Source organism: Orcinus orca, chromosome 4 (genome assembly GCF_937001465.1).
Source record: "Orcinus orca chromosome 4, mOrcOrc1.1, whole genome shotgun sequence".
Classification (NCBI taxonomy): domain Eukaryota; kingdom Metazoa; phylum Chordata; class Mammalia; order Artiodactyla; family Delphinidae; genus Orcinus; species Orcinus orca.
Window position 1 is genome coordinate 40,106,097 of NC_064562.1, and position 27,084 is coordinate 40,133,180.

Sequence of the window (27,084 nt, forward strand, 5' to 3'; positions counted from 1 at the left end):
TGAAGATGTCATATTAGTGTGTGTTTGTGGTACCTTTTCCGGTTTGGCACAAGTGATAAATCTTATTCAACACACGATGTAGAAAGTAGGAAATACTGTTGTCATGTTATTAGACACACACATGTCACCCAAGAATTTTTTAAGAATAAATTTGTATTTAAGCCAAAGAGAAAAGTTCTCACGTGAGATGAAACAACGTCAGAAGTTCTTTACTAACATTTTAGGTAATTTTTTTTTTTTTTAGTAATTTTGAGTAGCGATTGATCACCCTTACAAAACTTGTGGGGTAGGAGTCTCTACCCAGATGGCACTTGCCCGTGTTCTGAGGGAGGCTGCTCTGAACACAGATGTATATACACACAGCACTCATCTCATTACATTTATGTGTCTCGTGGGTTCTGAACCTCATAATAGCAAGAGCTTTGTATTTTTTATCTTAGCACCCCAGTACTTAGCATGGTGTCTGATACATAATAAACCTAATAAATGTTCATGTGTGAATGATAAGCAGACTTTTTTTGTCCATTTTATTAAAGTATCTCTCATATCTTTAGTCAAAAAGAAGATCCCAGGGATTGTCACTGGATGCGGTTTATCACTGCCTCAATAGGACCATATTGTACCAGTTCTCCCGGGCACACAAAACAGTCCCGCAGCAAGTAGCTCTCCTTGATTCACTCAGGGTCCTGACTGTAAACAGGAACTTGATCCTGGGCCCTGGGAACCATGACCAAGAATTCATTAGCTGTCTGGCTCACTGCCTCATTAACCTGCATGTTGGAAGGTAACTCTTTTAGGTTCAGTTTGAATTTGTCTTTGATATTTTTCTACCAGAACTCTTTGTTCTACTTTTCTGATTATAACATTTCTTTTTTCTTTAATCTCGGTTTTACTTAAAACTTCATGAGAAGGTAAAAGACAAGGGTTGAATTTCTGCAGTGAAATAATGAGTATATTTTTGCTTTAATTTTCTGTATCTTTAAATTTTTTGTTAATCACATGTCACATATATAATTTTTAAATAAGAGTTTGCTTTTCAAGTAAATTAGATACACACTGTTGGAGGTTAAGAGGGGTAAAAATATAAGAATGCAATAAATAAATGCAATATATGTTAAATGGGTAAAATTAGTATTTTGCCACTGATTGCTTTGCAAGGTATTTCTTTGGTGTCTGCTGGGGGCTAGGCATTGGATTAGGGACTGGGATGAAATGTGAATGAGACAGACCCTGTGGCAGGTCTTGGAGCATGCAGTCTACGAGGGAGGATCCATAACTAAGCAATGTGCTCTTGCTACAAGCACGGTGCTTTGGGAACACATAACAGGTGCCCCTAGCCTGGGAGAGACACCTGCTGAGTTACAGCTTGAACCTGGTTGAGGATGAAGTTAATCCTCCAACGAGAATGGGGAAGAGTGATGTGGGAAGAAAGAGTCATCTATGCGATTGCCCAGAGGGCAAAAAGAATATGGCACATGTAGGAAACTGCAGGTATTTCACTGCTGCTGGAGCAAAGAGTGGTGAGATAAGATATGGGAAAGGGGGCACAGTCATAGGAGGAGAATGTTCTTAAATGAACTTTTCGTAATTTTTAGGTAAAAATGTTAATAGTGATAAAAAAGTGTCTTAAATAGTACGATTCTCCTCTTAATGCTGTAATTTAGTTTAATTACATTCAGTCGAGTGGATTTGTGACATCATTGCTTAAAAATGGCATTTTCATGATAAACTATAAGTTCTGTTCTGTGCATCTGCCAAATGTCTGCCACTTATGGAGCTCTGTGACAGAGCCAGCGTTTACTTGTGTCTGCAGAGTAGTACTTAGTCATCACAGTTTACAGCTGCAGTAATTTCCTTCATATAGTTTAAACTGACTGGAATTTTTCAGCAATGTGGATGGGTTTGGACTGGAAGCAGAAGCCCGCATGACTACATGGCACATTATGATCCCCTCGGACATTGAACCAGATGGTGGTTACAGCCAAGATATTAGTGAAGGTAGTTATCTCAATTTTTTCCCCCTTTTCTCTCCACTCATTTCTAAGATATAACCAAAAAATCCGACTTCAGAAACCGCCAACATTGACAACCAATCTCTCCATAGGGCATACCTAAACATATACCAATATGCCCGCCAGCATATACCAACGTGCTAGCTGTACATCTCCTTATGCCAGGATGAGTAAACCCCTGATATTGCTCACCCTCCACATTTTATAGTAACACCAGGAAACTTGGTGATACTTACATTTGCACAAGCAGTAGTGCAAATATGATACTAACTTGGCGCTTACTATTAAGAGAGCTGGCTATTGATAGTATTAGGCCAATCACAGTAGAGGCAAATATTGCTTGAGACAGATTGTCAGTACTACCATTTTTATTCTTTCTCCCTTTTTTAAATCTAGTTTTCCCACTGATTTTGTAATTATCGTGCATATGAGAGTCTTTGGGTGGATTGATTTCTAATTTCCAACGTTGTTCAGTTGAAAAGATTAGATAATTACAGAAGTGTTTGTCTCTCCAGCAATATTTAGTGTGGTAGTTTTGCATATGATTTTATCCTTTGTAGGTCCAGCACTCATTCTTTCATTCATTTAAGCATTAATTTGTTCTCTGTTCTTTCACTAAAATTTCTTAAACCCCAGACACTAAGGACACAGTGATTGTTTTCACCCCCCAAGGAACTAACAGTCTAGAACACTGGTTCTCAAAGTGAGGTGCTCAGACTAGTAACATTGACATCATTTGGGAACTAGTTAGAAAAGCAGATTCTCTGGCCCCATTCAGATCTACTGAGTACTCAGTACTCAGATACTCTGGGGGATGAAGACCAGCAATCTGTTTGAACAACCTCCCAGGTGATTTTGATGCTTGCTAAAGATGGACTGGCCTAGAGCAGGAGTCGGACAAATTAGCAAGGAGTCCAAAGCAAGATGGAATTTAATAGTAAAAGCTCTAAAAATATTTGTTTACTATTTCTTTCCTTTTGCAAAATCATCAAGAACAATTAACTTATTTGTGAATATACCTTAAATATTTAGATCTAAAATTTACTTTTAAGTGGAGAATAAGTTCTTTTCTTTTATAGAAGAAGCTAGACAATGAAATATATATGTAATTTCCAGTTTTATAAATAAATATGTAGTCTTTTTGCTTGATATAAAGTTTTTTGGGGTTTTTTTTAAGTTTTCCAAGTAGCCAATCGCATTTTTGGTTATCTGAATAATCCTTTTTTTGTTGTTTTGTTTTTTTTTTTTGGTTTGTTTGTTTGTTTTTGCGGTACGCGGGCCTCTCACGTTGCGAAGCACAGGCTCCGGACGCGCAGGCTCAGCAGCCATGGCTCACGGGCCCAGCCGCTCCGCGGCATGTGGGATCTTCCCGGACCGGGGCATGAACCCATGTCCCCTGCATCGGCAGGCGGACTCTCAACCACTGCGCCACCAGGGAAGCCCTGAATAATCCTTTTTTACTGAACTGGCTATGATATGAAGCATTTTTTGGACAATTAAGTACTATACATCTAAGTTGAAATTCTTCAATAAAAAAGAAAAAAAATACTAACTACCTTTATATTCTTTTTGATCAGTTGCTGTTTTTTATTTCCTAGGGCGTCAGCTTCTCATAAAAGCTGTCAACAGAGTTTGGACTGAATTGATTCATAGTAAGAAACAAACCTTGGAGGAGCTTTTCAAAGTCACTCTACCAGTGAATGAAAGAGGCCATGTGGACATAGCTATAGCAAAGCCGCTCATTGAAGAAGCCGGTTTGAAATGTTGGCAGAATCATCTAGGTAAGACAGTTTACAGATATCATGTGACAAAGGGACTTACATACAACTATCATATATGGGTGCACTTTGGATATGAAATTAAAACTTTCCCCGAAAGATATTATGATGACAATAGAAATGAAAATCAATACAGTATAGCCCATTCTAGAATGATTATGCTGAGATTAGGCTTTTCTTCTTAGATTTTTCTTTTAATTTTATTTTGTTTTTGTTTGTTTTTTTTTTTTTGCGGTACGCGGGCCTCTCACTGTTGTGGCCTCTCCCGTTGTGGAGCACAGGCTCTGGACGCGCATGCTCAGCAGCCATGGCTCATGGGCCCAGCCACTCCGCAGTATGTGGGATCTTCCCAGACCGGGGCACGAACTCATGTCCCCCGCATCAGCAGGCTCAACCACTGCGCCACCAGGGAAGCCCTCTTTTAATTAAAAAAAAAAATTTTTTTTTTTATATGTGTTATACATCAGGCATCTATGAGCTTGGTAAATAATACATTGCTCACAACTTTAGTATGGTCACCATCTTGGTTATGAGTCTACATCCCTTATCTATAATTCTGAAATTCAAAAAGCCCTGAAAACCCAAGGTGTTATTATTAATTTGATGCCAAAACTCACTTGGTAGCAAAACCTAACCTATCTTTGTTTATCCTACTAGGCATTAATATTAATACATTTTGCTGCAGAAATATTAATTATTATATTATTAATTATTGTTTGTTACCTTAGACCTTCTGGTGGTCTAGGGTGATACAGTACATGTACTGTATCACCATTTTTTTTTTTTTTTTTTTTTTTTTTTTTTTTTTTTTGCGGTATGTGGGCCTCTCACCATTGTGGCCTCTCCCGTTGCGGAGCACAGGCTCCGGACGTGCAGGCTCAGTGGCCATGGCTCACGGGCCCAGCCGCTCCGCAGCATGTGGGATCTTCCCGGACCGGGGCACGAACCCGTGTCCCCTGCATCGGCAGGCAGACTATCAACCACTGCGCCACCAGGGAAGCCAGTGTATCACTTTCTTAAAATTCTAAATTCCAAAGTATACACAACACCAAAGATTTTAGGTAGGGGACTGTGAATTGTTATTAACATAGAAACTGATTACAGTTAAAATAAATTTGCATATTACTGCAGAGCTATGAGGTTTCAAGCAAATGTGAGTTCAACTAGTACAATAAATGTCATGCAGCTATCCTTATACAAGATAAGTAAATATAATATCTGAGAGTGTCTGCATCTGTAACATAAGCTGCTTTTGATAACTACAGAATTGTGGTTTGTAACTATTATGCCAAAGTATTAAAAGTAAGGCTAATAAATACATGGAGAAACTGTAAAATACTCTAATTTTAATTTTGTAGCCCATGAAAAGAAATGCATAAGTCGAGGAGAAGCTTTAGTGCCCACCACACAATCCAAATTGTCCCGTGTCAGCAGTGGTTTTGGTCTTTCCAAGTTAACGGGATCGAGAAGGAATCGAAAGGAAAGTGGGCTTCATAAACACAGTCTTTCCACCCAGGTACATTGTTTCGTTTTATTAATGATATGATTAGAAATTTGTAATTCAAGGTTTAGTTGTAGTGTTTTATATAATACACTTCCAATACATGCAAGCATATGATTTGAAATGGAACTTTTCTGCATTTTTGCTTTAGACAGAAGAGAGAAATAACTCAGGTTGTGGAGCCTTCTCCCATTTTATTATAAAATTGCACTATGAGTGTTGTGTATTTACATCCATTGCATAACTGGACATAAGATGAGATTCAGATATTGATATATGATAGACTATGGATAATTTTTTCTCAGCTCTCCCAAACCTTCCATTTTATTAATAGTTATATAAATTTTAAAGCAACAGCAGACAAAATAGCTTTTTATTTTTTATAATTTTGTTGTACATGCCTGAGATTGATTTTTTTTTTTTAACTCATCTACCTCCAGCATTAATTTCTTCCTCATCATACTGTCTTTGCCATCGCAGAATATTAGTGGCAGCTGTGAAAAGGGCCTGGGAGAAACCATGTGTATGAGTCATTCCATGTGTCAGGTTGGGTTCCCCAGGAAGCACACTCTGAGAGGGAGTTTAGTGTGCAGGATGTTTATTAGGGGTGCCCTTGATATTTGTGGATGGGAGAAGAAGGAAGCAGGATTGGTCACAGGGAAATGTCAGGCTACAATGCAGGTCTGGCGACAGACCCAGCTGTGACCCAGGTGGAGCTTTGGTACCAAAATGACCTGTCAGAGTTGACCTTTACTGAGCTGAAATGGCTGAGCCTGCTTGCCTCCAAATCAGCCAGTGATTGTGGGGTGCCCACAGCTCTCTGCAGCTGAGGAGATCCCTGAAATACTGACAGCGCTCCCAGAAGTTGTAGCAGTGAGCCCTTCCTTGAAAGGGGCACTGGGGGATGGGGGGTATATGGATCTGTGTCCATCACATAAGCCTCTATCAGATTCATTATATAATTAATCTTTCAGAGTTTTCTGTGGGGTTTTTTGGGTGTTGTTGTGATGCCTTTAATAGAATTTTAACTAACTTGGGGGCATTATTTCAAGGCTAGTTAACATTTTTTTCCAGGAAATCATGAAATATTAAGACTTTTTCCACTCATTGTTAGGAGATTTCTCAGTGGATGTTTACACACATCGCGGTTGTTCGTGACTTAGTAGACACACAATATAAGGAATATCAGGAGGTAAGAATCATAATCATAATAATGGTTTGTTTTGCATTCTTTGAGTGAGAAAAGATTGTTTCCCTTGGTATCTTCCTCCTGCTTTTAAGAATAAGTTGCTGAACTGAATTTATCATGAGATAATGTTTTGTTTTGTTTTTTTTGCGGTACGCATGCCTCTCATGTTGTGGCCTCTCCCGTTGCGGAGCACAGGCTCCGGACGTGCAGGCTCAATGGCCATGGCTCACGGGCGTAGCCACTCCGCAGCATGTGGGATCTTCCCGGACCGGGGCACGAACCCGTGTCCCCTGCATCGGCAGGCGGACTCTCAACCACTGCGCCACAGGGAAGCCCAGATAATGTTTTTGATTATCCCTGCCAGCAGCTACTTTGGCCATTGGTTTTAACATAGAAAGACTGGAACTTCCTACAGGCAAACTGCATTAAAAAGTGACAGACTGGAGATCAGCACAGCTGAATCCTAATGACATTCACTACCAACATATTGCATGTGTCTGTTCTTAATAAAAATTAAAATATTGGAAAGATCCCTTTCTTTCATACTTAACAAGGAGACCATGAAAATGTGCATCAAAATCTCTAAGAAGTCTCTAAAATTCTAAAAAATTAAAAGATAAAGGTATTTTTTATTACAAGTGCTTGGTGATTTTGTCAGTAAGAAATATTTTCAGTGAAATCCTCTTGATGAATTCATAGTTACTCAACAACTTATTCGAAATATTTTATTTCCATGGCAGCTGAGTTATATCTTATTAAAGATTTCTGAATGATAAGCTGCTAATATTTTATGGGCATGATACTAGATACTTAGTTGTTACAGGGGATTTCCTCCTGCCAGGAACACATAAGTACTATGATGGTATCATTATAATATCAAGATTACTCCTTCAATAATCATTAGTGTTAGTTGTACAGTATAAAGGGATCTTTATTCTTAAATTGTATACTTATATTCCATGAATTATTAGATAAGCATCTAATCATTAGGTGCTTAGTTTTAAGCATCTACTGTTGAAATGTTACACATTTTGACATTTGACAAATAGAAAGAAGTTATTCCAAGTCATAAATTTCCATTTAAGTAAGGTGGTTTGGATCTATACCAGGGCCAAGTAACAATGGTTTTCCTTTAATTTTTATATGAATGTTAAGTTCCCTATCAGAGATGCATGTGTATATTCTTTACCTAAAATTATTGGAAATGTTACGGTGATTACCAGGAATCTAGTGTGTTGGCAATATTTCTTGATGTGGCTTTCTAGATTTTCTTTTATTCATGTTCTAGTAACTGTTTTACAATTGGGGGTGGGGAAGGGGTTTCATCCTTAAATTACTGTCTTTATTAACTCACACTGGACAAACCATTTCCATGTATTTTCATAAGTAATATTACCATCGTCCCTGTCCCTGAGCTACAAGTTCCTTCAGCACTCTGGTCAGGTGTACTGCACACGCTACCCTGTAGGGATCTTCCATGTATTGTATACTTGGTGCTAAAATAATCGGGCCATCACTAAAACCCCACCTTCTCACAAGATCGGCAGCTTACTTTAACCATAAATAAATGTAACTTTACTTTTATAATATTGCCTGAAATTACCTGGATTGGTTTTTGTTTCCAAAGAATAACTTGGTTTCAAGGTACTTGTAGACTGTTCATTGTTGCCTGTGCTTTTGCTTGAAAACCAACCTGGACTCCCTCTTGTTAGCGTCAGCAAAATGCCCTGAAGTACGTGACGGAGGAGTGGTGCCAAATCGAGTACGAGCTGCTGCGGGAGCGGGGGCTCTGGGGCCCCCCTATTGGTTCCCATCTCGACAAATGGATGTTGGAGATGACGGAAGGGCCCTGCAGAATGAGGAAGAAAATGGTGCGGAATGATATGTTTTACACCCATTACCCTTACGTGCCGGAAACGGAACAAGAGACAAATGTGGCGGTGAGTGCGCAGAATTCAGCGTTTGTAGTGACGCTTCCATGTCTTTCTTCTTTTTTGTAAGCGTTTTCCCTTATTTGGTTAATTACGAAAAACACCTAATTTAGAAGATTTGATGAACTATAATAAGTTGATAATGCCAGGGTGCTGGCGGTGGAATGAAAAGGTGCAGCAGGGAGCCTTCACAGTGAAGTGGTTTGGATCTTAGACCCTGGAGCCAGCTGCCAGGTTTGAAACCTGCCTCTGCCCCTTCACTAGCTGGTGACCTTGTACCGGCCACGTTAACCTCTTCAGCTTCTGCTTTCTTTATGCCTAAAATGGAGAAAATAACAGTTCCATCTTAGAAGCTATTGGGAGGATTAAATTAATTAAAATTAATAAAGTACTTAGAATAGTGTCTGGCACTATATAAGTGAGTGTTAATAAAATAAACATTGCCACTAAGCAATATTCTTTGAAGAAATACAGAGCACAGTTAAAGAATAATGATAGCCTGAGTGTATAGATCTTCCCATTTATATTGAGAAGCTTCATCACTGGCTCCACGGGTATAAAACGAACAACATTTGCCCCTCAAGTTCCCTTTTATTCAGACAGGTTGCCCTTCCTAAAGCCTTCATTCAGATTTTTGCACTGACCATAAAAATTTTGTCTGAAATAATCATGATCTAGGAATCATGTTTTTGTGTTCGGGAAAATACAGTCTTCCCCAATAAAGTCACTGCAAATTTGGAAGAGAAACCCTTCATGGTTTAAGTACTTTCACATACTTGACTTTAATATGATTCTCTCAACAATTGAAGAAACTAAGATTTATAAAGAAGACTTGACACATGTGTCTTCTAGTAAGTAGTTCAGATCATATAACATGAGACAACTTGCATTGTTCCAGTGTCTCTTTTTTTCCCAACCAAAACCCTGGCTCCATTTATCTTGTGCTAATTGACTATACATTTGTCCTGATGCTACTTAGAATATAGGCCTTAGACCTGCTAATATATAGTTATTTAAGTCTTTTTTTTTTTAAGATAGCTCCCTGAAGTTTACTTTTCTCAAAATTATTCCGTTCTGTCAAGAATGCCGTACTTGGGGGACTTCCCTGGTTAAGACTTCGCTTTCCAATGCAGGGGGCGTGGATTGGCTCCCTGGTCAAAGAGCTAAGATCACACATGGCTTGTGGCCAAAAACCCAAAACATATCGGGACTTCCCTGATGGCACAGTGGTTAAGAATCTGCCTGCCAATGCAGGGGACATGTGTTTGATCCTTGGTCCGGAAAGATCCCACATGCCGCAGAGCAGCTAAGCCCGTGTGCCACAACTACTGAGCCTGGGCCCTAGAGCTTGCGAGCCACAACTACTGAAGCCTGTGTGCCTAGAGCCCGTGCTCCTCAGCAAGAGAAGCCACCACAATGAGAAGCCCATGCACCACAACGAAGAGTAGCCCCCGCTCGCCACAACTAGAGAAAGCCCGTGTGCAGCAACAAACACCCAATGCAACCAAAAATAAATAAATAAAAAATAAAGTAAAATTTTAAAACAGAAGAACAAATTCAATACTTTTAAAAAATAATAAAAATAAAATAAAAAAAGAATGCCATACTTGATAAATTTTAATTTAAAGCACTGTAATTTCTAATACTAGCACACTATGTAGAAAAAAAAATCCACCCATATTTTTGCAGCCTTTTAATAGCACCTACATTTGTCAGATCAGACTAGCAATATAATCGCTATTCTTCATCCATTTTCCCCAAATAAATAATTGAATAAGAGTTTAAGCCTGTAGCAATTTGATAAAATATTTCTTACTGAGTCAACACTCATTCAAATTGAATCCATTCAGGGATAGGAAAATAGAAGATGTGCTCTCCTAAATACGTGACCATTCACTATTTCTATATAACTGAGGCATATACTTTTTGAGTTACATAACCATAGTATTTTTTTTTATTGTGTCTACACCTTTCCTTCTTTATAACAGTGTCATTTGTTTTACAAAAGTATATTTGAAGTTCTGTATCAGATAAAAACAAAATAACCTATTCAGAGTCCACACTTACAACCTTAATATCATTAGCATTTTACCTAAGCCAAGGAGTTCATCAGTCTGTGAAATCTAAACAGACAGTCTCAGAAATAAGTATGAACCATACGGAACTTTTTTTTTTTTTTAAACCAGATGGGTTACATATTGGGAAATACAAGGCAGTCAAGAAATGTTAGAGATACGTTTACAAAAAAGGAAAAAGCAGGTGGGAAGGGGAGATGATTACAGATTGTAGAATTCATGCTGCTGCTTAAGTTCATGCACAAGTCAAGGTTAATCTGCTATGATGAAGTTTTCTGAATGAATAATGATTTTGGTGTTGCTCGTTCAAACTCTTTTGTAAATTTGAAACCCCATTAAATGTCCACTTTTTTTCTTATGGAATATGCAGTCTGGCAATATCAACAGCAAAGAAAATTCCAAAAAGTAGAGCAGCTGCTATCCCACTAACTTCTGTTGTGAAATCAAAAAAGGAGAGCAGATATTTAACGAAGCACAGTGAGCCTTGATAGTCTGCAGAGCGGTCACTTGCAGTTTCCTGTATGTCTCATGACAGCCCTCTGAAGTATAATTATATTATTATCCCAATTCCACAGATGATAAATAGAAGCCTAGAAAATTAAGGAACACCTTCTAGGTCATGCTAAGTACTGGAGCAAGATATAATGACTATAGATTGACAGTTCCTCAGACGTTCCTCACTCTTGAAAAAGGATTCCAATCTTTGGTGGTTTTGAGAAGTTGTCAGTGGACAGTGAATTTCTTCCAGACAGAACCACATATTGGGTTGGCCAAAAAGCTCGTGTGGGTTTTTCCGTAATGTCTTATGGAAAAACCTACACGAACTTTTTGGCCAACCCAATACTAGGTTTTGTCTCTCTAATGCTAAAGAATATCTAGAGCTTAATGTTGAGTGAATGGACTTACCAGCACTCTTTCTTCCTAAGTTAGAGTTTATCCATTGCTTCCCATTCAGCATGCTTATAGAATTTTCCTAATTATTTTTCCACTAAAAAGGGCTAGAGTCAAATTTTATGGGGTGTGAAGTTTATATAACTTGGGGAGGCACTATAAGAAAAAGAGTACAAAATTATGAATACAAAATTACTAGGGCCCCACTTCCAGGACTTTGAAAGGAGCCCATGGGAAGTGACGGCTGTTGAGGTATATGCTTCATTAATTTCACCATAAATCCTCCTGTGGTCTGAGCTGTATTAAATATTGCCTCCCAGAGTTAGAGATCAGTCACGTCTTCCCTTTCAGCTCCCATAAACGTGTTGCCCTCCTTGCACCCATGTTTATAAAATATATAGGCAGTACTTTTTGCGACGTTACAGGTATTTCAGGTATAACAGGTACAAACTGAAAATTGCTTTTAAGGCCTTTTGATAGGTAAAACAGGCTTTGCCAGGAGTAAGGACAAATGATTTGATCTTTGCTTTATTTATGAAGAACAATTATTGTTTTAAGTAAAATTTAAATCTTTAGGCCTCTTAATTGAACTAAGAAATAGAGTGATGATTTAAAAGTTATTTCTTGTTTTAAAATCTTTGATGTGTTAGAATCAAGTGATTATTTCTTTAGTTATTAAAGTTTTATTTCTTAAACCTGGATAATGCTACATACTGTATTAAAAAATAGCTTACCCTTTATTATTAGTTTTGAATTTTATTTTTAAATTAGTTGTTTATTTATAGAATGTAGAACATATATGAGTGTTTCATTTGCCACCGACTTAAAAGCCTTGAAAGTTTATCAACTAAAATTGTTTTAATGAGAACAACAATATTTTTTTTGTCCTGAGAAAAGTTATGTACATGTGGAAAATTCTCCTATCTCACAAAAAAATAATTTATCCCCTTTGCACAGGGACTTTCCTTAGGGGACCATTTTCAAAACTAAAATAGCTATACTGAATTGCACTGTAATTCTGTATTTTAAGTGGTAGTATTAGTTATAAATATTAAGATGTGAGCCTGGGATATGATGAAAATACAAAATATGGTTGTTTTTAAGCAGTTGTCTAATTACTCTGAATCCTAAGGAATGAGACTAAAATTCCATATCTTGCCATTTAAGAAGTTATATTTAAGTACTAAAACCAGGTTTTAGTTCTGTAATCCCCTTATTTTCACAGAATAATAATCACAGAATAATAATCTCAAACAAATTGACTATTCTTTGCAAATATCATTGGGGCAAAGACCTCACCGTTTCCTGTTAATGTTGGGTTGGACTGCTTGGGGCAGAAGGGTAAATGACTTACCTGAAGTTCCTTTTCTAATTAAGGGAGTCTCATGTGGGTGCCTCCACATATATTTTTATATAATATATAGATATCACAGGACTCATAGGAACTAAGCAACTTATTCAAGAAATTCCATTGCCAGCAATATAGAAAAATTGGAAGTAAAGGGAATATAAAATTATTTTCTACAAATTCTGACTTTGAAAAATTTAGGTTTCTATATAAACATAATTATAATAATAATTCAGTTATAAAAGTTTAAAGAGCGCTATGATAATACTAAAATTATTAGTGTAACATATATCTTCGCTAATGAATGTTGTACCTTTTAGTAAAATAAGATCCTCAGTCAGTAAGTGGTTCAGTGAGCAAATATGTATTAAACTAGCACTGTGCCCTGTGCTGCAGGGAAAATACAATTGTGTACATGTCAGACCCTGCCCACATTCTGGTTGGGGATATATAGTGGACATCAGAATTGGGTTTGACAATAGTAATTGGTCATTTTGCTATATTGGTTTATCACATATCTATCCAGTGATCCACCTTGTTTTTTTATTAATTTCAAAATGAGTTGCAGAGTCAGTACCCTTCACCCCTAAATACTTCCCCATGCATATCAATAGAGTTCAACATTTGTTCATAATTCTTTTTTATTGACATAAATTTTAATATATTGAAATATATAAATTCTAAGTGTACCGTTCAGTGAGTTTTAACAAATGTGTAGTAATACTCATGTAACCCAAATCTTTACCAAGATTGAGAACATAGATGTATATTTTCAAGATTATCCTTCAACATAAGGTATGCTTTTAAAAGTTTGCTTTTAAGGAGAGAGGTTTATTAAAACCATATTAAGTATTTGAAAGTATGCCCAGTAGTTCAATGTTTGTTTTGCCAGGGGAAGCAAACATCTGTAAAAGCATTTTGCTTGCTCATATTTACTCTAGGGAAAGGTACTAGAAGTCATCTCCAGATACAAACTGTGAAAAGGAAGAAAAATTGGAATGATTCTTGGATGTGTTACTGTCTGTGTGTTTACACGCACAAGTCACACACTCCAGCTCAACAGATACTGCCTTCTTGTTAGTCGAGATTTTATTGAGAATAAAATATAGAGTAACTACGTAATTCTTTAGAAAGTAATTTTTACAAAAACTTTTGGTTTGGAAGGTGATGATCCAGGCTTCCTTCTGCTTTCAGCCTTTCTGAGGTCATAGCTGTGAAGGTAGCAAAGGAAATAGGTCCTTGGGCTTTTAGGGGAAGGTGTTTTTTCACTAACAAGCACTTAGTGATTTCTGTGGTATGGGATATTGCAGATAATAGTTTAAACCAGTTGCTTCTGTTACAAAACAGATCTAGGGATAAACACAGTAAAAGGTAGGTGGAAGGTGATAGCTAGCGCTAGGTTCTATTATCCGGTTTTCTGTTTTTTCCTTTGAAGCCATATAAAGAGTTGCCTGTAAATCATCCATGACACTGGCAGCCTGTGGTGAAGTTTTGTCTCTGTGATTTTTAAGTTTGTCCTGTTCAGTAGCCTTGAGAATTTTAGTGTAGTTTCTTTTACTTTAAAACTACTTTGGATAAGTGAGAAAATAATCACAAGATGCTAAGTGATTATTTCAAGCAGCTTAGGATATCATATTAATTTTGTGTGAGTGTATCTTCCATATTCCATACAGTCTCAAGAATATTTTATTTTTGTGTTGTTCTTTGTTATTTTTTTCTGATGTGTCTATACTTAATACCCTGTTTTCAGTCTGAGATCCCAAGTAAACAGCCTGAGACACCCGATGATATCATTCCTCAAAAGGTAAAACACAAAATACCATAAAAGAATGCAAAATACTTGCAGTTTTGTTTTTTTTTCCTTTGTGTTATTTTGTTTTGTTTTATTTTGTTTTATTTTAGTGCATGGTAGACTAGACTAACCTAAAGGGTTGACTTTCGATTTGTTGTTTCTATAAGTTCCTTAGAGTTGAAAAGTGAATTTCATTCATGCTGAGAGATGTCCTCGTCTCTCTTGCTTTGTTCTGATTAGCTTTGTAGGGTCTGTATGTTGCTCACTAACAGGCTGAGTATTCACTGCTCTCACCATGAAATGTGTACTGCTTCACACTTAAACTAACAAGTCCCAAGGCATGTTAGTAATGGGCAGCCTGACACTACCAACTTTTTTTTTCAATTACTCATTTTATTCTTCTAGATATTAAACAGTATATATTTTGAGAATGCAGGTGTATTCTCTTTTAAAATTACTTTTTCAATCAGAAGGAACTAAATGGAAACTAAGCATATATGACCACTTTTTAAAATACAATTTTAATTTATTTTAATTAATTTAAATTTATATAATTGTTTTCTTTTTCCAGAAGGATTCAGTACATAATAAAGTAAAAAAAAAAAAAATGCAGTTCAGAAATGTCACAGAAATATACCTCAAAATATTTAAGGGAAAATGCTTATAGTTCCAAGTTTAAGTCAGGTATGAAGTCAGTAACCAAGATGTTGTCCCACATCTGTTAATTCATTGTCTTGCCCATCACTAACTATGCTTTCATCTTTTTAAAAATGAACAGTTATGAGTTGAAGATAATTGTTAGATCTCATGTAGAGAATTGTTATAGTACAAAATTTACTACCCTGCTTTCATTTCAAAAATATTGCAGTATTATTAGTTGGTTCATCAGATCCTTCCTTCCATAACTGTAATTTTTTTAAATAGCATTTCAGTACTTTCCTGTGTTATGTATTTCAGTTTCCATTTGCTGCATATCATTCATCAAGGTAGCTTGCAGCTCTCTTCATTCTCTAACTTTATACCTGAAGTTAAAAGAAGGGTAATGGTGGCTTGAGTTAGGCATCTTTTCATCTCAAAATTGGTTCAGTATTTTAGTCTAAATATTCCTGTTGGACACTTGTTTTCTACTTTAGTTGAAAATCATTTTTTTAAAAAGGTCTTGCTTAAAATAAGCATTATTGTAGACAATACATATAACTACCTGAGTCGAAGAGTTAGGCTGATAGAATACTTTCAATTAGACATTCATAGGAAAAGAAAGGTAAGATAATGTTTAGAAAGGGAAGGTCTTTAAGCATGTTTCAAACCCTGTCGTTTTCTTAATTGTTAATTTAAAGTCTGGGTCTCATTATGATCAACGTGTATACATATAAATTTTTCCCTATGGTTTTACATTTTTGTAGGAAATTTTAGACCTTAATTTTTCATTAACTATTGTTTTAAGAAAAAAAAACTTTGGGTCAATTGGAGAACCTGTTTTTAGGATAAAAATTATTCTGAAAAGGAAATGCTCTTGTATCATACACCAAAAAGGTAAATCTTTTCTAATGTTTCTACATAATTAATTTCTTCTTCAAAATGGACTTATATGTTCTTGATATACTCATTTAGTTAGTAAGTTTATGGATCACATTCTTTTACACACAAACAACAGGATGTTTTAGCAAATTAGACATACCAGCTCGGAGTGGCAGGCCAACCAAACAGTGTCATCTGGCCTGAAGTCGGTCGATTCCATATTGGGTCAGGACTCTCTGAAGGTTTGGGCCATTTCCAGAGTTCCAGAGAGACATGGGAATATGGGAACAGGGCAGTTCTGGGTCCCTACCTCCAAATATCTGAAGTAAACACTCACACAGGTAATTCCAACTGAATGGATGGCCCTTTAGGCCTATTTACTTGGGGTGGAAGCAAGGTTTCAGGCTCCTCAGAAACTAGACATCCCCTTGCAACTTGATACTCTCCGACACTGGGCATTCTCTCTACTGTACTGATGCATCAGTAAGGCTGTACTATACTAACATGGAAACATTTGGCTAAAGATGATGTGTTTCTTTTTTCGGGAGGAACAAAACTTCTAATATTGTTGTTTTATATATATATTTTTTAAATCAGTGCAATTTAAAAATAGAGAAACTTAACCCAAAAGACTGTGGATTTACCCTGTATAAATACAGTCTATTAATTCTTGAAGATAAATTATCTGAGTCCTTTCCTTTTGTTGTTTCTTAGAAACCTGCTCGATACAGAAGAGCTGTAAGTTATGACAGTAAAGAATACTACAAGCGACTAGCCTCTGGCAACCCAACCATTGTCCAAGATGCCATCGTAGAGAGTTCGGAAGGTGAAGCTACTCAACAAGAACCAGAGCATGGTGAAGACACTATTGCTAAAGTCAAAGGTCAGCCTTCCTCTCTGATTTTAATTAAAAACCATTTGGGAGCATTCCTTTTACTTGAATCTATATGAAAATATTAGCAACTATAAACAGTAGGGTCAACCTAAAAGTATCCGTACATATTTTACTATCACATCCTTCTTAAAGATTGATTTCTATATCAGAACTAAAGAGACTGTCTCTTCTTTATTGCCTACAGATGAATGTAATGTGCCTGTTGGCTTGATAATTTTTTTTCACTGTATCTGGCAGAATTCTCAGTGGTGCCTGATATTTAAGTTAAGGCCCTGAAAACTAAATAAATATATATAAAACTAAAACAACCACTAAATGTATCATTAGTGCATGTTGGCTAACAGTAAGAAATAATGGTCTTTCTTCTAATGAGCTAAGACAGATTATTCCAAAGCTATACTTTATGAGCCTAGAAAGACATGCATATGGTGATGAATTGGACTAAAATGGCCATGGACTTTTTGATTTGTACTTCTGCATATGTGTGCCCCCTGCCCTCTTGCTACAGCTTCTTTGTGATCTGGACCTACCCAGTCTTGAAGATACTGGTCAAACTGTCCTCCTCTGAAGGCTTTTCCAACTCCGCTGTCCTCCAGTAGCACTTTGCTCATATCTTTTATAGCAGTTTCAGTGATTTCTTTCACTGATTTATGTTTTCCTAAATTATAAGTTTCTCAGAGGCAGAGATTATTTCTCCTCTTACTCTATAGATTTTGGCACATGCCTGGCACAAAATGGGAATTCAGTCAATATTCAATAAGTAAATCAGTACATTGTTTTAATTTTTTAAGCCTCTGATTTATCATAAATTCAAAAGTCTTGGCGTAGTCTATAGATAAAACCCTAGAATATAAATTAAGAACTCTAAATTAAAAATTATTTTCAGATCTCATTGATAAAAAACTAACAGTATATGACCATGTCAACAAAAAAATTTATCTGCTGTTGTGATCGGTTTCTCCTATTACATTATACCTGTTCTCTCCTGTGATAACTATGAATTACTAAAGATTTCATAATCCATCTAACATTTTCATAGAATCACTGAAACTTTTATTAGTTGAACAAAGTTTTCAGCCTTATCATTTCTTGACACTGCATCAGCAAAGTTATTGAGATGGGTCCAAAGTTGTATTTCCTGGCTATAACCAAGGTGTATAATTCACAGAGTTTGTGATGTCTTGTGTTTGGGTCATTGGCATTTAACTTCTCTTGGCCTCATTTTCCTAATGTCTAATTGAGCTAAAACCACAAATTTTGGTGTCACTACTATGATATGCAAGATGCTATGCTAGACATAGAGTTGGAGGTTTTGATTCGTCAAACTAAAAATAAAGCAGCTGGAAGCTTTTCGCCTTGTGGATATTCTCAGCAAGACTTGATCTTTCTTGTTTATTTATTATACTCTTTCACATGTGAAAATGAGGTTCTTCCCAAGGCAGAGCAGAACCTCTGATAACTTGTGTTCAAAGGCTAGGATTCTAACAGGCTGATTTATGTTTATCCAAAATTCTTAGTGTAACTATCGTTGGTAGATACAACATTACTTTTTTTGGTACAGAACTAAAGAATATGAAATTAAATGTGAGATTTAGAGTTTATTTTGAGTGCTTCCCATACTCTGGGTTATCAGTGGTTACTTTCATCAGCTGATTTTAATTTCATCTGTGATTATCAATAAAATTATCAAAATGTAGGCAGTAAAATGATAACATTAAATTGTCTGGCCCTATATTTTTAAAAGAATTGTTTTCTTATTCTTTATGACCTGATGATTTAATCAAATTCATTCATGTATGAATGACCATACTGCCACTTGTAATATGAGTCTTGAAGTAGTCCTCATGGGCCCTCCAAGTAGGTGGAATCTCTTATAATCATGTTTATAACTTGCTGTCCTAATTTTTGTTTCTGATAATGACTGATCATTTATTGAGGATATCCCCTCAATGACACCTGCCCATTAGCACCACCACTTTTACCATTAATTATGATAAGACCTCTGTTTATCATCATCATCTGACACTTACTGAGAATTTACTATTTATTATGCATGATACTAAACACTTTACATGAATTACCTCATTTAGTCCTCCAACAATCCTCCTGGTATCCATGATAGATAGTATTCTTGTCCCGGTTTTATAGATGAGAAACTGAGGTTCAGAGGGGACAAATAATACTCCAGGGTCATGCAGCTGTTTAACTCCAGAGCCTGTGCTGTTGACCACTGAATTGTGCTGCCTCCCCATACCTTTCAGAACTATCTCAAATTGGAAATGTAGAGGAGGGACTACATGAGACTAAACGGCTCTCAAATGACCCCAGCAAGACCACATGACCCTCTTGGCTCTTACCCTGCAGGACTGGTCAAGCCGCCTCTAAAACGGTCTCGATCTGCACCTGATGGAGGAGATGAGGAGACCCAGGAGCAGCTACAAGACCAGATTGCTGAGGGTAGCTCTATAGAAGAGGAGGAGAAGACGGACAACGCCACCCTGCTGCGCCTATTAGAAGAGGGAGAAAAGGTACCTTACTTCTGAAAAGGAGGGATTGTATTAAGTGGTTTGTTTCCATTTTACAAGACTAGTTGAAGGGTATTTATCTGGCAGCCAAAGGTAAGTATTTTAGCCTCTGCAGTGAAATCAGTATATTAGGTGCCCTTTTGGGTTCAACACTCTGCGTCTTTCATCTGTAGGGTTTTCTGACCTCTCTGAACACGCTGAACAGCAAGAAGTTGCATCAGATATAGTATTAACAGTTGACACCTAGTTCACTGTCTTCCTCTAAACCCTTCATTAGGCTGCAACTCTTGCCATAATTCTCGTTTCAAACCCATGTACACAACCCATTCGGTAATTTGGCCCTGTATTTTTTCCTATACCTCTGTAATTCCAGTAACCACACAAGCAACTTCAACTAGCCCATCATCCCCAGCCTTGTACTTAACCCCTGCTTTGCTTCATTCACAAAAGACTGCTTTGCCTTCCTGTTTCTCTCAGCCTCTTATACCCTGCGACCCCTCCAGGCTCACTTTACTGACTCTGCCATGTAGCCTGAGCCCCCTGCATTTTGTCCCTTGCATTTTGTCCTTGCAGTTCGGTACATCCATGATATTTCTTTACTCTGCGCTTTACTCATTGTGTTCTCTGCCTAAATGCCCCTCTTTCCATCACTTGCATAACCTCTGTCCTAGTAACTCCCATTTGATGCAACATCATTTATCTGGATGTCTTTAATGCTCACACAGAGGAAGCTTTCCTTCACTGTCTTGCCAGCTCAGGCTTAGTTAGACACCCTCCTCTATGCTTTTATAGCACCTTATATATATCACTCATTTTATCATGTTATTATTATTTGTTCCTGTGTCTGTCTCTTCACCTAGATAGTGAGCTCTTTTGAGGCAGGCACTGTTTCTTATTTCTGTCCCAGTGCTTTACACAGTTTCACTCACCTGATAGAAACTCAGTAAACCTTGAATGAAGGAGTGATTGGTTGAATAAATAAAGGGATAAATGAGTAAAGGAATGAATGAATTGAATGTATAGTGAGTATCACCTTTTTAAAGGTTGTTTTGCCTATTATATTAGATCTTGGTATAACACTTGAAATCTTATCCACTAAGAAATAGTAACTAGAAATTAGGGTTTAATTTTTTAAATTCTGTTCAAATATATGGCCTGATTAATCTTAAATGAAAACATAAAAAGAAAAAAGTATGTAACTATAAAAGTCCATTAGATCTGAAGGAAGTACAAGAGAGGCTTCTAGGGTCTTGGGAATGTTCTGTTTCTTGATCTGGATGCTGGTTGCATCATATTTTAAGCATTTGAAAATTCATCAAGCTATGCACTTATGAAATAAACATTTTTTTCTGTGTGTATTATTACAATAGAGTTATTTTAAAAGTATGTCAGTTTTTCTCTTGTAGCATTCTAAGTTTTTTTTATTGAAGTAGTTCAGATGTGGTGATGAAAATTAACTTATATTTGCATATTTTAGAAAATCTATTTTCTGATGCTGTCATTTTTTTAACTTTTTAAACTCATGAGTACAGTTTTTGCTCTAATTGCTTTAAGTTTGAATAGTGAAGGAGGTGTATTTAGACTGACATTTATTTGACATTTGTTTGACTCTGATTTAATTGCTGATTTTTTTTCCTTGATTCGTGTTGAACTGAGTGCAAGAAAGAATTTTTACTAAGGACTAGATCCTGCCTGTTGGAAAGAAAACACTGCTAACGTTGAGAGATTTAGCAAGTCCTTCCTTCTATGAGGAAAATGCAACTTCTGCCAAGTTTGGCTTTTTACAATGGCACAACAGGCTGCCAGGCAGGCAGACTCCAGTGGAGAGCAAATAGAGACAAATTCCACAACTCCAGTTCCAGGGGTTGTTATGGAAAAAGAGGAAAGTAAGCTATGTGGAAGAGAAGACAGCCAACAATTCCTAACATGATTATGTACATTGTCTCACTAACTCTCATGACAAACCAATGAAGTATATTTGAAACTTATATGAAGACACAGAAGCCCAGAAACATTAAGAAATTTGACCAAATCTATAGTTAAACAACAGAACTGGGAATTCACTCAGGATTGTCAGGCTCTGCATACCTTTTTCACTCTGTATCATCCTGCCTGGCCCAGGGCACAATCCTAATCTCCTCGCATGTATGCCTCAATTCTCTTTCCTGCAAAGTTTGTGTCTGTCTCCTTCCTTTTCTAACTTGTTCATTGACTGTAGAGCCTAGTACACATGTGCCTAGCACGGAGTTAGTACTCAGTGAATATTAGGATAAGTGGATTGGGTGGATGGATATGAGTAATGGTTGTTTCCTTTTACTAAAGTCAGCTGCAACTCAGACTGCAATCTTAGCTATTCTTTTTAATATGCTTAAACTCTGGTTAATATGCTTAGCTCAGGGGATGCCATCACAGAGTGACATCTTCATAAAATCTTGTTTGCCCATTAAATCCATGTTTAAAGACATTTTGCTTCATTTATATCAAAAACAGAAATTACCTGATTTTTAAAAACTATATTAATGAATGTTTATGGTTTTCTTTTTAGATCCAACACATGTACCGCTGTGCTCGAGTCCAGGGCCTAGATACCAGTGAAGGGCTACTTCTTTTTGGTAAAGAGCATTTTTATGTGATTGACGGATTTACAATGACAGCAACCAGGGAAATAAGAGATATTGAAACCTTACCTCCAAAGTAAGTGAATGAAGAGATACAAAGTACAGCTATCTTTAGAAAGCAATACATCTACATGGGTTTGTTTGCTTTTTTCCTTTTTTTTTTGGCTGCATTGGGTCTTCATTGCTGCGCACAGGCTTTCTCTAGTTGCGGCGAGCGGGGGCTACTCTTCGTTGTGGTGCGCAGGCTTCTCACTGCAGTGGCTTCTCTTGTTGCGGAGCATGGGCTCTAGGTGCGCCGGCTTCAGTAGTTGTGGCACGCAGGCTCAGTAGTTGTGGCTCACAGGCTCTAGAGCGCAGGCTCAGTAGTTGTAGCACACGGGCTTAGTTGCTCTGCAGCATGTGGGATCTTCCCAGACCAGGGCTCAAAACTGCGTCCCCTGCTTGGCACACGGATTCTTAACCACTGTGCCACGAGGAAAGTCCTACATAGTTTTTTTTAATGCAAAAATTGTGTTTCAAGTAATGTTATCTCTCAGTTTTTGTGCATCCATCATTAAATATTCACCAGAGTAATAGTTATTTCAAGGCTATAAGAGACAAATTTACCTTATTTATCAAAACGAAAACTAAATAAAATTTATTGCTATGCATTAATAGCACTAGATATAATACAAGTTCCTTGTATTATAATCTATATATTTATAAAGTTATTATGAATTTGTAAATTGTTCTTTTTTTCAAATTTCAGTGCGAACACAGTTGTAGAGAACATACAGGCAGTTATATAATACTCTAACAAATGTAAAAGTATCCATGTCCTCTGAGTACCCTAGAAGCAGTGTGACTGAAGCACAGGCAGGAATTAACTGAGTTTATCCATCTTCCTTTTCTTCTGCCAGCCCTATGATGGACGTGATAGTGGGTAATGGAAAACCCAGAGACAGACAAAGCCCAAAGGAAGATGAAAAAGCTTAAAGCTTAGAAAATCAACATGCTCTTCTCTTCCTTTAACATTTTGAACACCTAACATGCACTGTGAATGTGGACATGGTCATCTTCATTGCTAGGAGATATTTCAAATAATTACTTTCAGTAGCAGTCAGGGCCACATTATGACTTTTACGGTCCTCTTCCTACATATAAAGATACCTAAAATGATGTTTTTCTGACTGTGTTGGTTTAAAGATGAATATATTCATATTATATATTTAAACATTTTCTTCTACCTAAAAATTCAGTTTTTTGGGCTTCCCTGGTGGCGCAGTGGTTGAGAGTCCGCCTGCCGATTCAGGGGACGTGGGTTCGTGCCCCGGTCCGGGAGGATCCCATGTGCCGCGGAGCAGCTGCGCCCGTGAGCCATGGCCGCTGAGCCTGCGCGTCCGGAGCCTGTTGCTCCGCAGCGGGAGAGGCCACAGCAGTGAGAGGCCCGCGTACCACAACAACAACAAAAAAAAGTTGTTTTTTCTCTTGATTTTAAAAGAAATTAAAACATTTTCTTGGCCCGCCTAAAAGAATATAGGCCTTGGCACTTGCCAGCTGTGCCTGAAAAATAAGCCCTGACAGCATGAATAGTATTTTTTTAAAGTTATATTCATCAAAGGGGGTTTCTGGTGTACTGAATAGCTACCAAATTATTCTCTTAAAGGTATGTCTTTTTTGAACTAAATATTCAGATATATCGATTCCTGCTTCTCTTCACATGTTGAAAATAACACACTCTTTATTGAACAGTGAATTTATCTCTTGCTGTGTTTTTATTATCTCCTTTCTCTGGGCTGCCTATAGTATGCATGAGCCAATTATCCCTAGAGGAGCCAGGCAAGGCCCCAGTCAACTCAAGAGAACATGCAGCATTTTTGCCTATGAAGATATCAAGGAAGTTCATAAAAGGAGGTATCTCCTACAGGTGGGTTGATTTAGTAGTAATAAATGTTTTGTCAGGTTCCTTTACTTAGAGGATGTATACATGATAGGATCCACATTATTCCTTAGAGTATTAGATTTGGTTGTATGATAGACAAGCTCATGTCACATGGGTGCATAACTTTACAATACATCCCCCTTCTTAATAAAAAAAAAAAACCTCAAACTTTGAGTGATATGTTGTTATCCATCTTTCCCTATAGCTATCCAAATTTATATTATAATTTTCTTTGTATATAAAAATTGCATTCTCACTATAAATTTACAAAATTTTATAATTATTTTACCATTATTCTGTTAACGTTTTTAGAAACAAATTGAGCAGAATAAACTGGCACTGTTTATTGTGTAATTTAATTTGCTGGGAATTCATGACTCTAAAAATGTTCTTCAGTCAACAAGTTAATTTCTTCAGCATTATAGAAATTCATAGTGGAAAAGTTAATATATAACCCTATTTGTGTTTTTTCTTAATGTTTTTCTCTCTGATCATTTCAGCCTATTGCTGTGGAAGTTTTCTCTGGAGATGGACGGAATTACCTCCTTGCTTTTCAAAAAGGAATTAGAAACAAAGTCTATCAAAGGTATTGTTTATTAGAAATACTTCATAATGCTGTCATGGGAAGAAATGGGAGGTAAAGCATTGCCAGTTCAGCTAGTTTTTTAAAAATCTGTTAAATCCATGAATTAACTTCTTTGAAGAAAATGTTTGTTTCATTTTTGCCAGCCTCTTGAAATGTGATTCTTCTGATGCTATTCTATTTTGAAATCACATTTTTCTTTCTGGTAACTTGTAGTAGATATCATCAAAAGCCACCTTAGTGATAAAGTCCCATGTCTCTCAGTGTAAAAGGATGATGAAACTGGAGCTTAAAAAAATAATACTTCAGATTCAAAATAGGCTTCTTTCATATTTACCAAAATGAAGACAGTGTCATACCTTGCTATTGAATGCAGAGCCTGAGTTTCCTTAGAATTTGTATTCATATGAAACTTTGCTGACTTTGGAAGAGAAGTTGGATACCTTCATCCTTGAAAAAGTAGCATAGCCAAGTAAAGCAGATGATGTAATCTAACCATATTTCATTTTTGGTAAACTGTGTTTAAATTTTATCTTATAAAAGAAAAATAGTATATTTCCATGTGCTTCAAAATACTTCTGTTGGCATGTGAATAGTAAGGCTTTTATGAACTTATCATAATATAATAGGAGAGCCCTCTTATTCTTTGAAGAGTAGTGTAGATCCTGGCAATCCCTCTATTAGAGAAGTTTTGTATTTCAAGTGAGGAATAACTAATACCAAGCAACATTGCTTATCATTGCAGTACAGTAATACTACCTGTGAGCACGAGGGAAATGAGGGAGTTTCTTCAAATAAAGTGCCTGTGGATGTTGATTGGGAAGAGCTAAGTAAATGACTGAAATTTTAGTTACCTATCTTATGAATTTCTAAAGGTGATATTGCTTTCGGTGTTAATAAATTATCTGCTCTTCCCAACTAGAACCTGTGGCAAGGAGATGAGATTGTCTTTATATGAGAAGTGTCTGTGTATATGCCAAGTTCAAGGTCCACATTCATTCCAAGAATTTTCCCACAATTCTTTTTTGCTCTTAAAAAATGTATGTTGACATTATGAGCAACTCTGAAAATAATTATAGTAGTGTCACATAAAGGTTCTTATCATGTATATATTTTCATTTGTTAGAGATGTCTCTGTCCTACCATTTGTTTAGCTGTTAGCACTACTGACTGTCATGTGAATATTTAGCTTTTAATCACTCTTTAGGACATCATTAAGTTGAGTTAATTCCTGTGATTCAGTGTGTCAGGGCTTTTCTTCAAGTAATGTGGCAGCATATGTAAAAATCCAAAATGACAGATTTTGCTATGGATCTTTATATTTGGCTTTGGAAGCCATCATCCTACCCTTTTTTGTTAAAGAATGTTCTAATTATTGTATATTCCCTTTGCCTGCCATTTACTGAGTAGTGGTGGGGTAAATGCAGCAATTAAGATCTAAATGAATCATGCTTTTGTAAGTTCCCATTAGATCCTGACTGAAACATCATTTCCAATTTTATACTGTTTTTAAATTTTCCAGGTTTTTGGCTGTAGTGCCATCTCTAACTGACAGTTCAGAGTCTGTGTCTGGGCAACGACCAAACACAAGCGTGGAGCAGGGGTAGGTTGCTTGCTTCTTGCACATTATAGTTTAATACTGCAGTTGGATCATTTCTATCTGGACAGTACTATTTAATATTTTTAATGAGTGTTCTGCCACCCCACCCCAACCCCCAGGGGTTTGCAAAAAATTTTAACTACTGAAAACTAGAAAAAAAAAAAAGAAAATGTATGCATGATGGCTCATGTCAGATCAGTGTCAAATTGATCACATTTTGATCAATTCCCTTTAATCTTTTAAGCATGCATATATTCCTATGTGCACAACTGAGTCCATACTAAAAACACAGATTTTTATTCTGCGTCTTTTATTCAGTCTTATATGTAAATATTGCCTCCTGGTTTTAAAAAAATTCTTTAGAAACTTTGCCTTTATTTACTAGCCCTTCATCATATGTATAAAGCATTCGCTTGTTCTTGGATATTTCATCTTTATCAGGTTTCCCTGTTATAATAATGGAAATGTGATACCTCATTATTTTTTTAGGATAAAATTCCCATAGTAAAATAGTATGAATTTTAAGACTCTTAATATGCAAAACCAACTAGATTTCTATAAAAATTATACACATCTATATTCCACCGATAGTGGATAAGTTAGCTTATCTCAATAGATACCAGCTTTTTATATTTACTTTTTCACTTTTACCGATGTTTAAAGATGCTTTGTTTTTAAATGTGCATTTCTTTTCATATTAGAAATCTTGAGCTCTGTATATATTTGTTAGCCATTTAAAATTATCATTTATGAGTTATCTGTAACTTTTGCCCATTTTTTTCCACTGAGTTCTTTATTGGTGGTGGTGGCGGTTTGGGTTTTTTTGTAGTTTTTTTTTTTTTCCCAGATATAATTGACATTACATTAGTTTTAGGTGAACAATATAATAATTCAATTTTGTATATAT

At 36.5% G+C, this 27,084-nt stretch overlaps 1 protein-coding gene across 6 annotated transcripts in view; it reads left to right on the forward strand.

Annotated features, from left to right (window-relative positions):
- Positions 1-27,084, forward strand: part of WDFY3 (WD repeat and FYVE domain containing 3) — a 264,633-nt gene that overhangs the window by 196,013 nt on the left and 41,536 nt on the right. For 5 of the 6 annotated variants that reach the window (XM_049709048.1, XM_033416011.2, XM_049709049.1 and 2 more), the window contains 13 exons: positions 555-784; positions 1,889-1,998; positions 3,611-3,793; positions 5,149-5,306; positions 6,406-6,483; positions 8,193-8,420; positions 14,476-14,529; positions 16,750-16,918; positions 19,295-19,458; positions 22,001-22,149; positions 23,859-23,979; positions 24,495-24,580; positions 26,100-26,180. In XM_049709048.1, coding sequence (XP_049565005.1) covers positions 555-784; positions 1,889-1,998; positions 3,611-3,793; positions 5,149-5,306; positions 6,406-6,483; positions 8,193-8,420; positions 14,476-14,529; positions 16,750-16,918; positions 19,295-19,458; positions 22,001-22,149; positions 23,859-23,979; positions 24,495-24,580; positions 26,100-26,180 — 1,811 coding nt within the window. The remainder of the gene's footprint in view (positions 1-554; positions 785-1,888; positions 1,999-3,610; positions 3,794-5,148; positions 5,307-6,405; positions 6,484-8,192; positions 8,421-14,475; positions 14,530-16,749; positions 16,919-19,294; positions 19,459-22,000; positions 22,150-23,858; positions 23,980-24,494; positions 24,581-26,099; positions 26,181-27,084) is intronic. The other variant, XM_049709050.1, reaches the window with a different exon arrangement.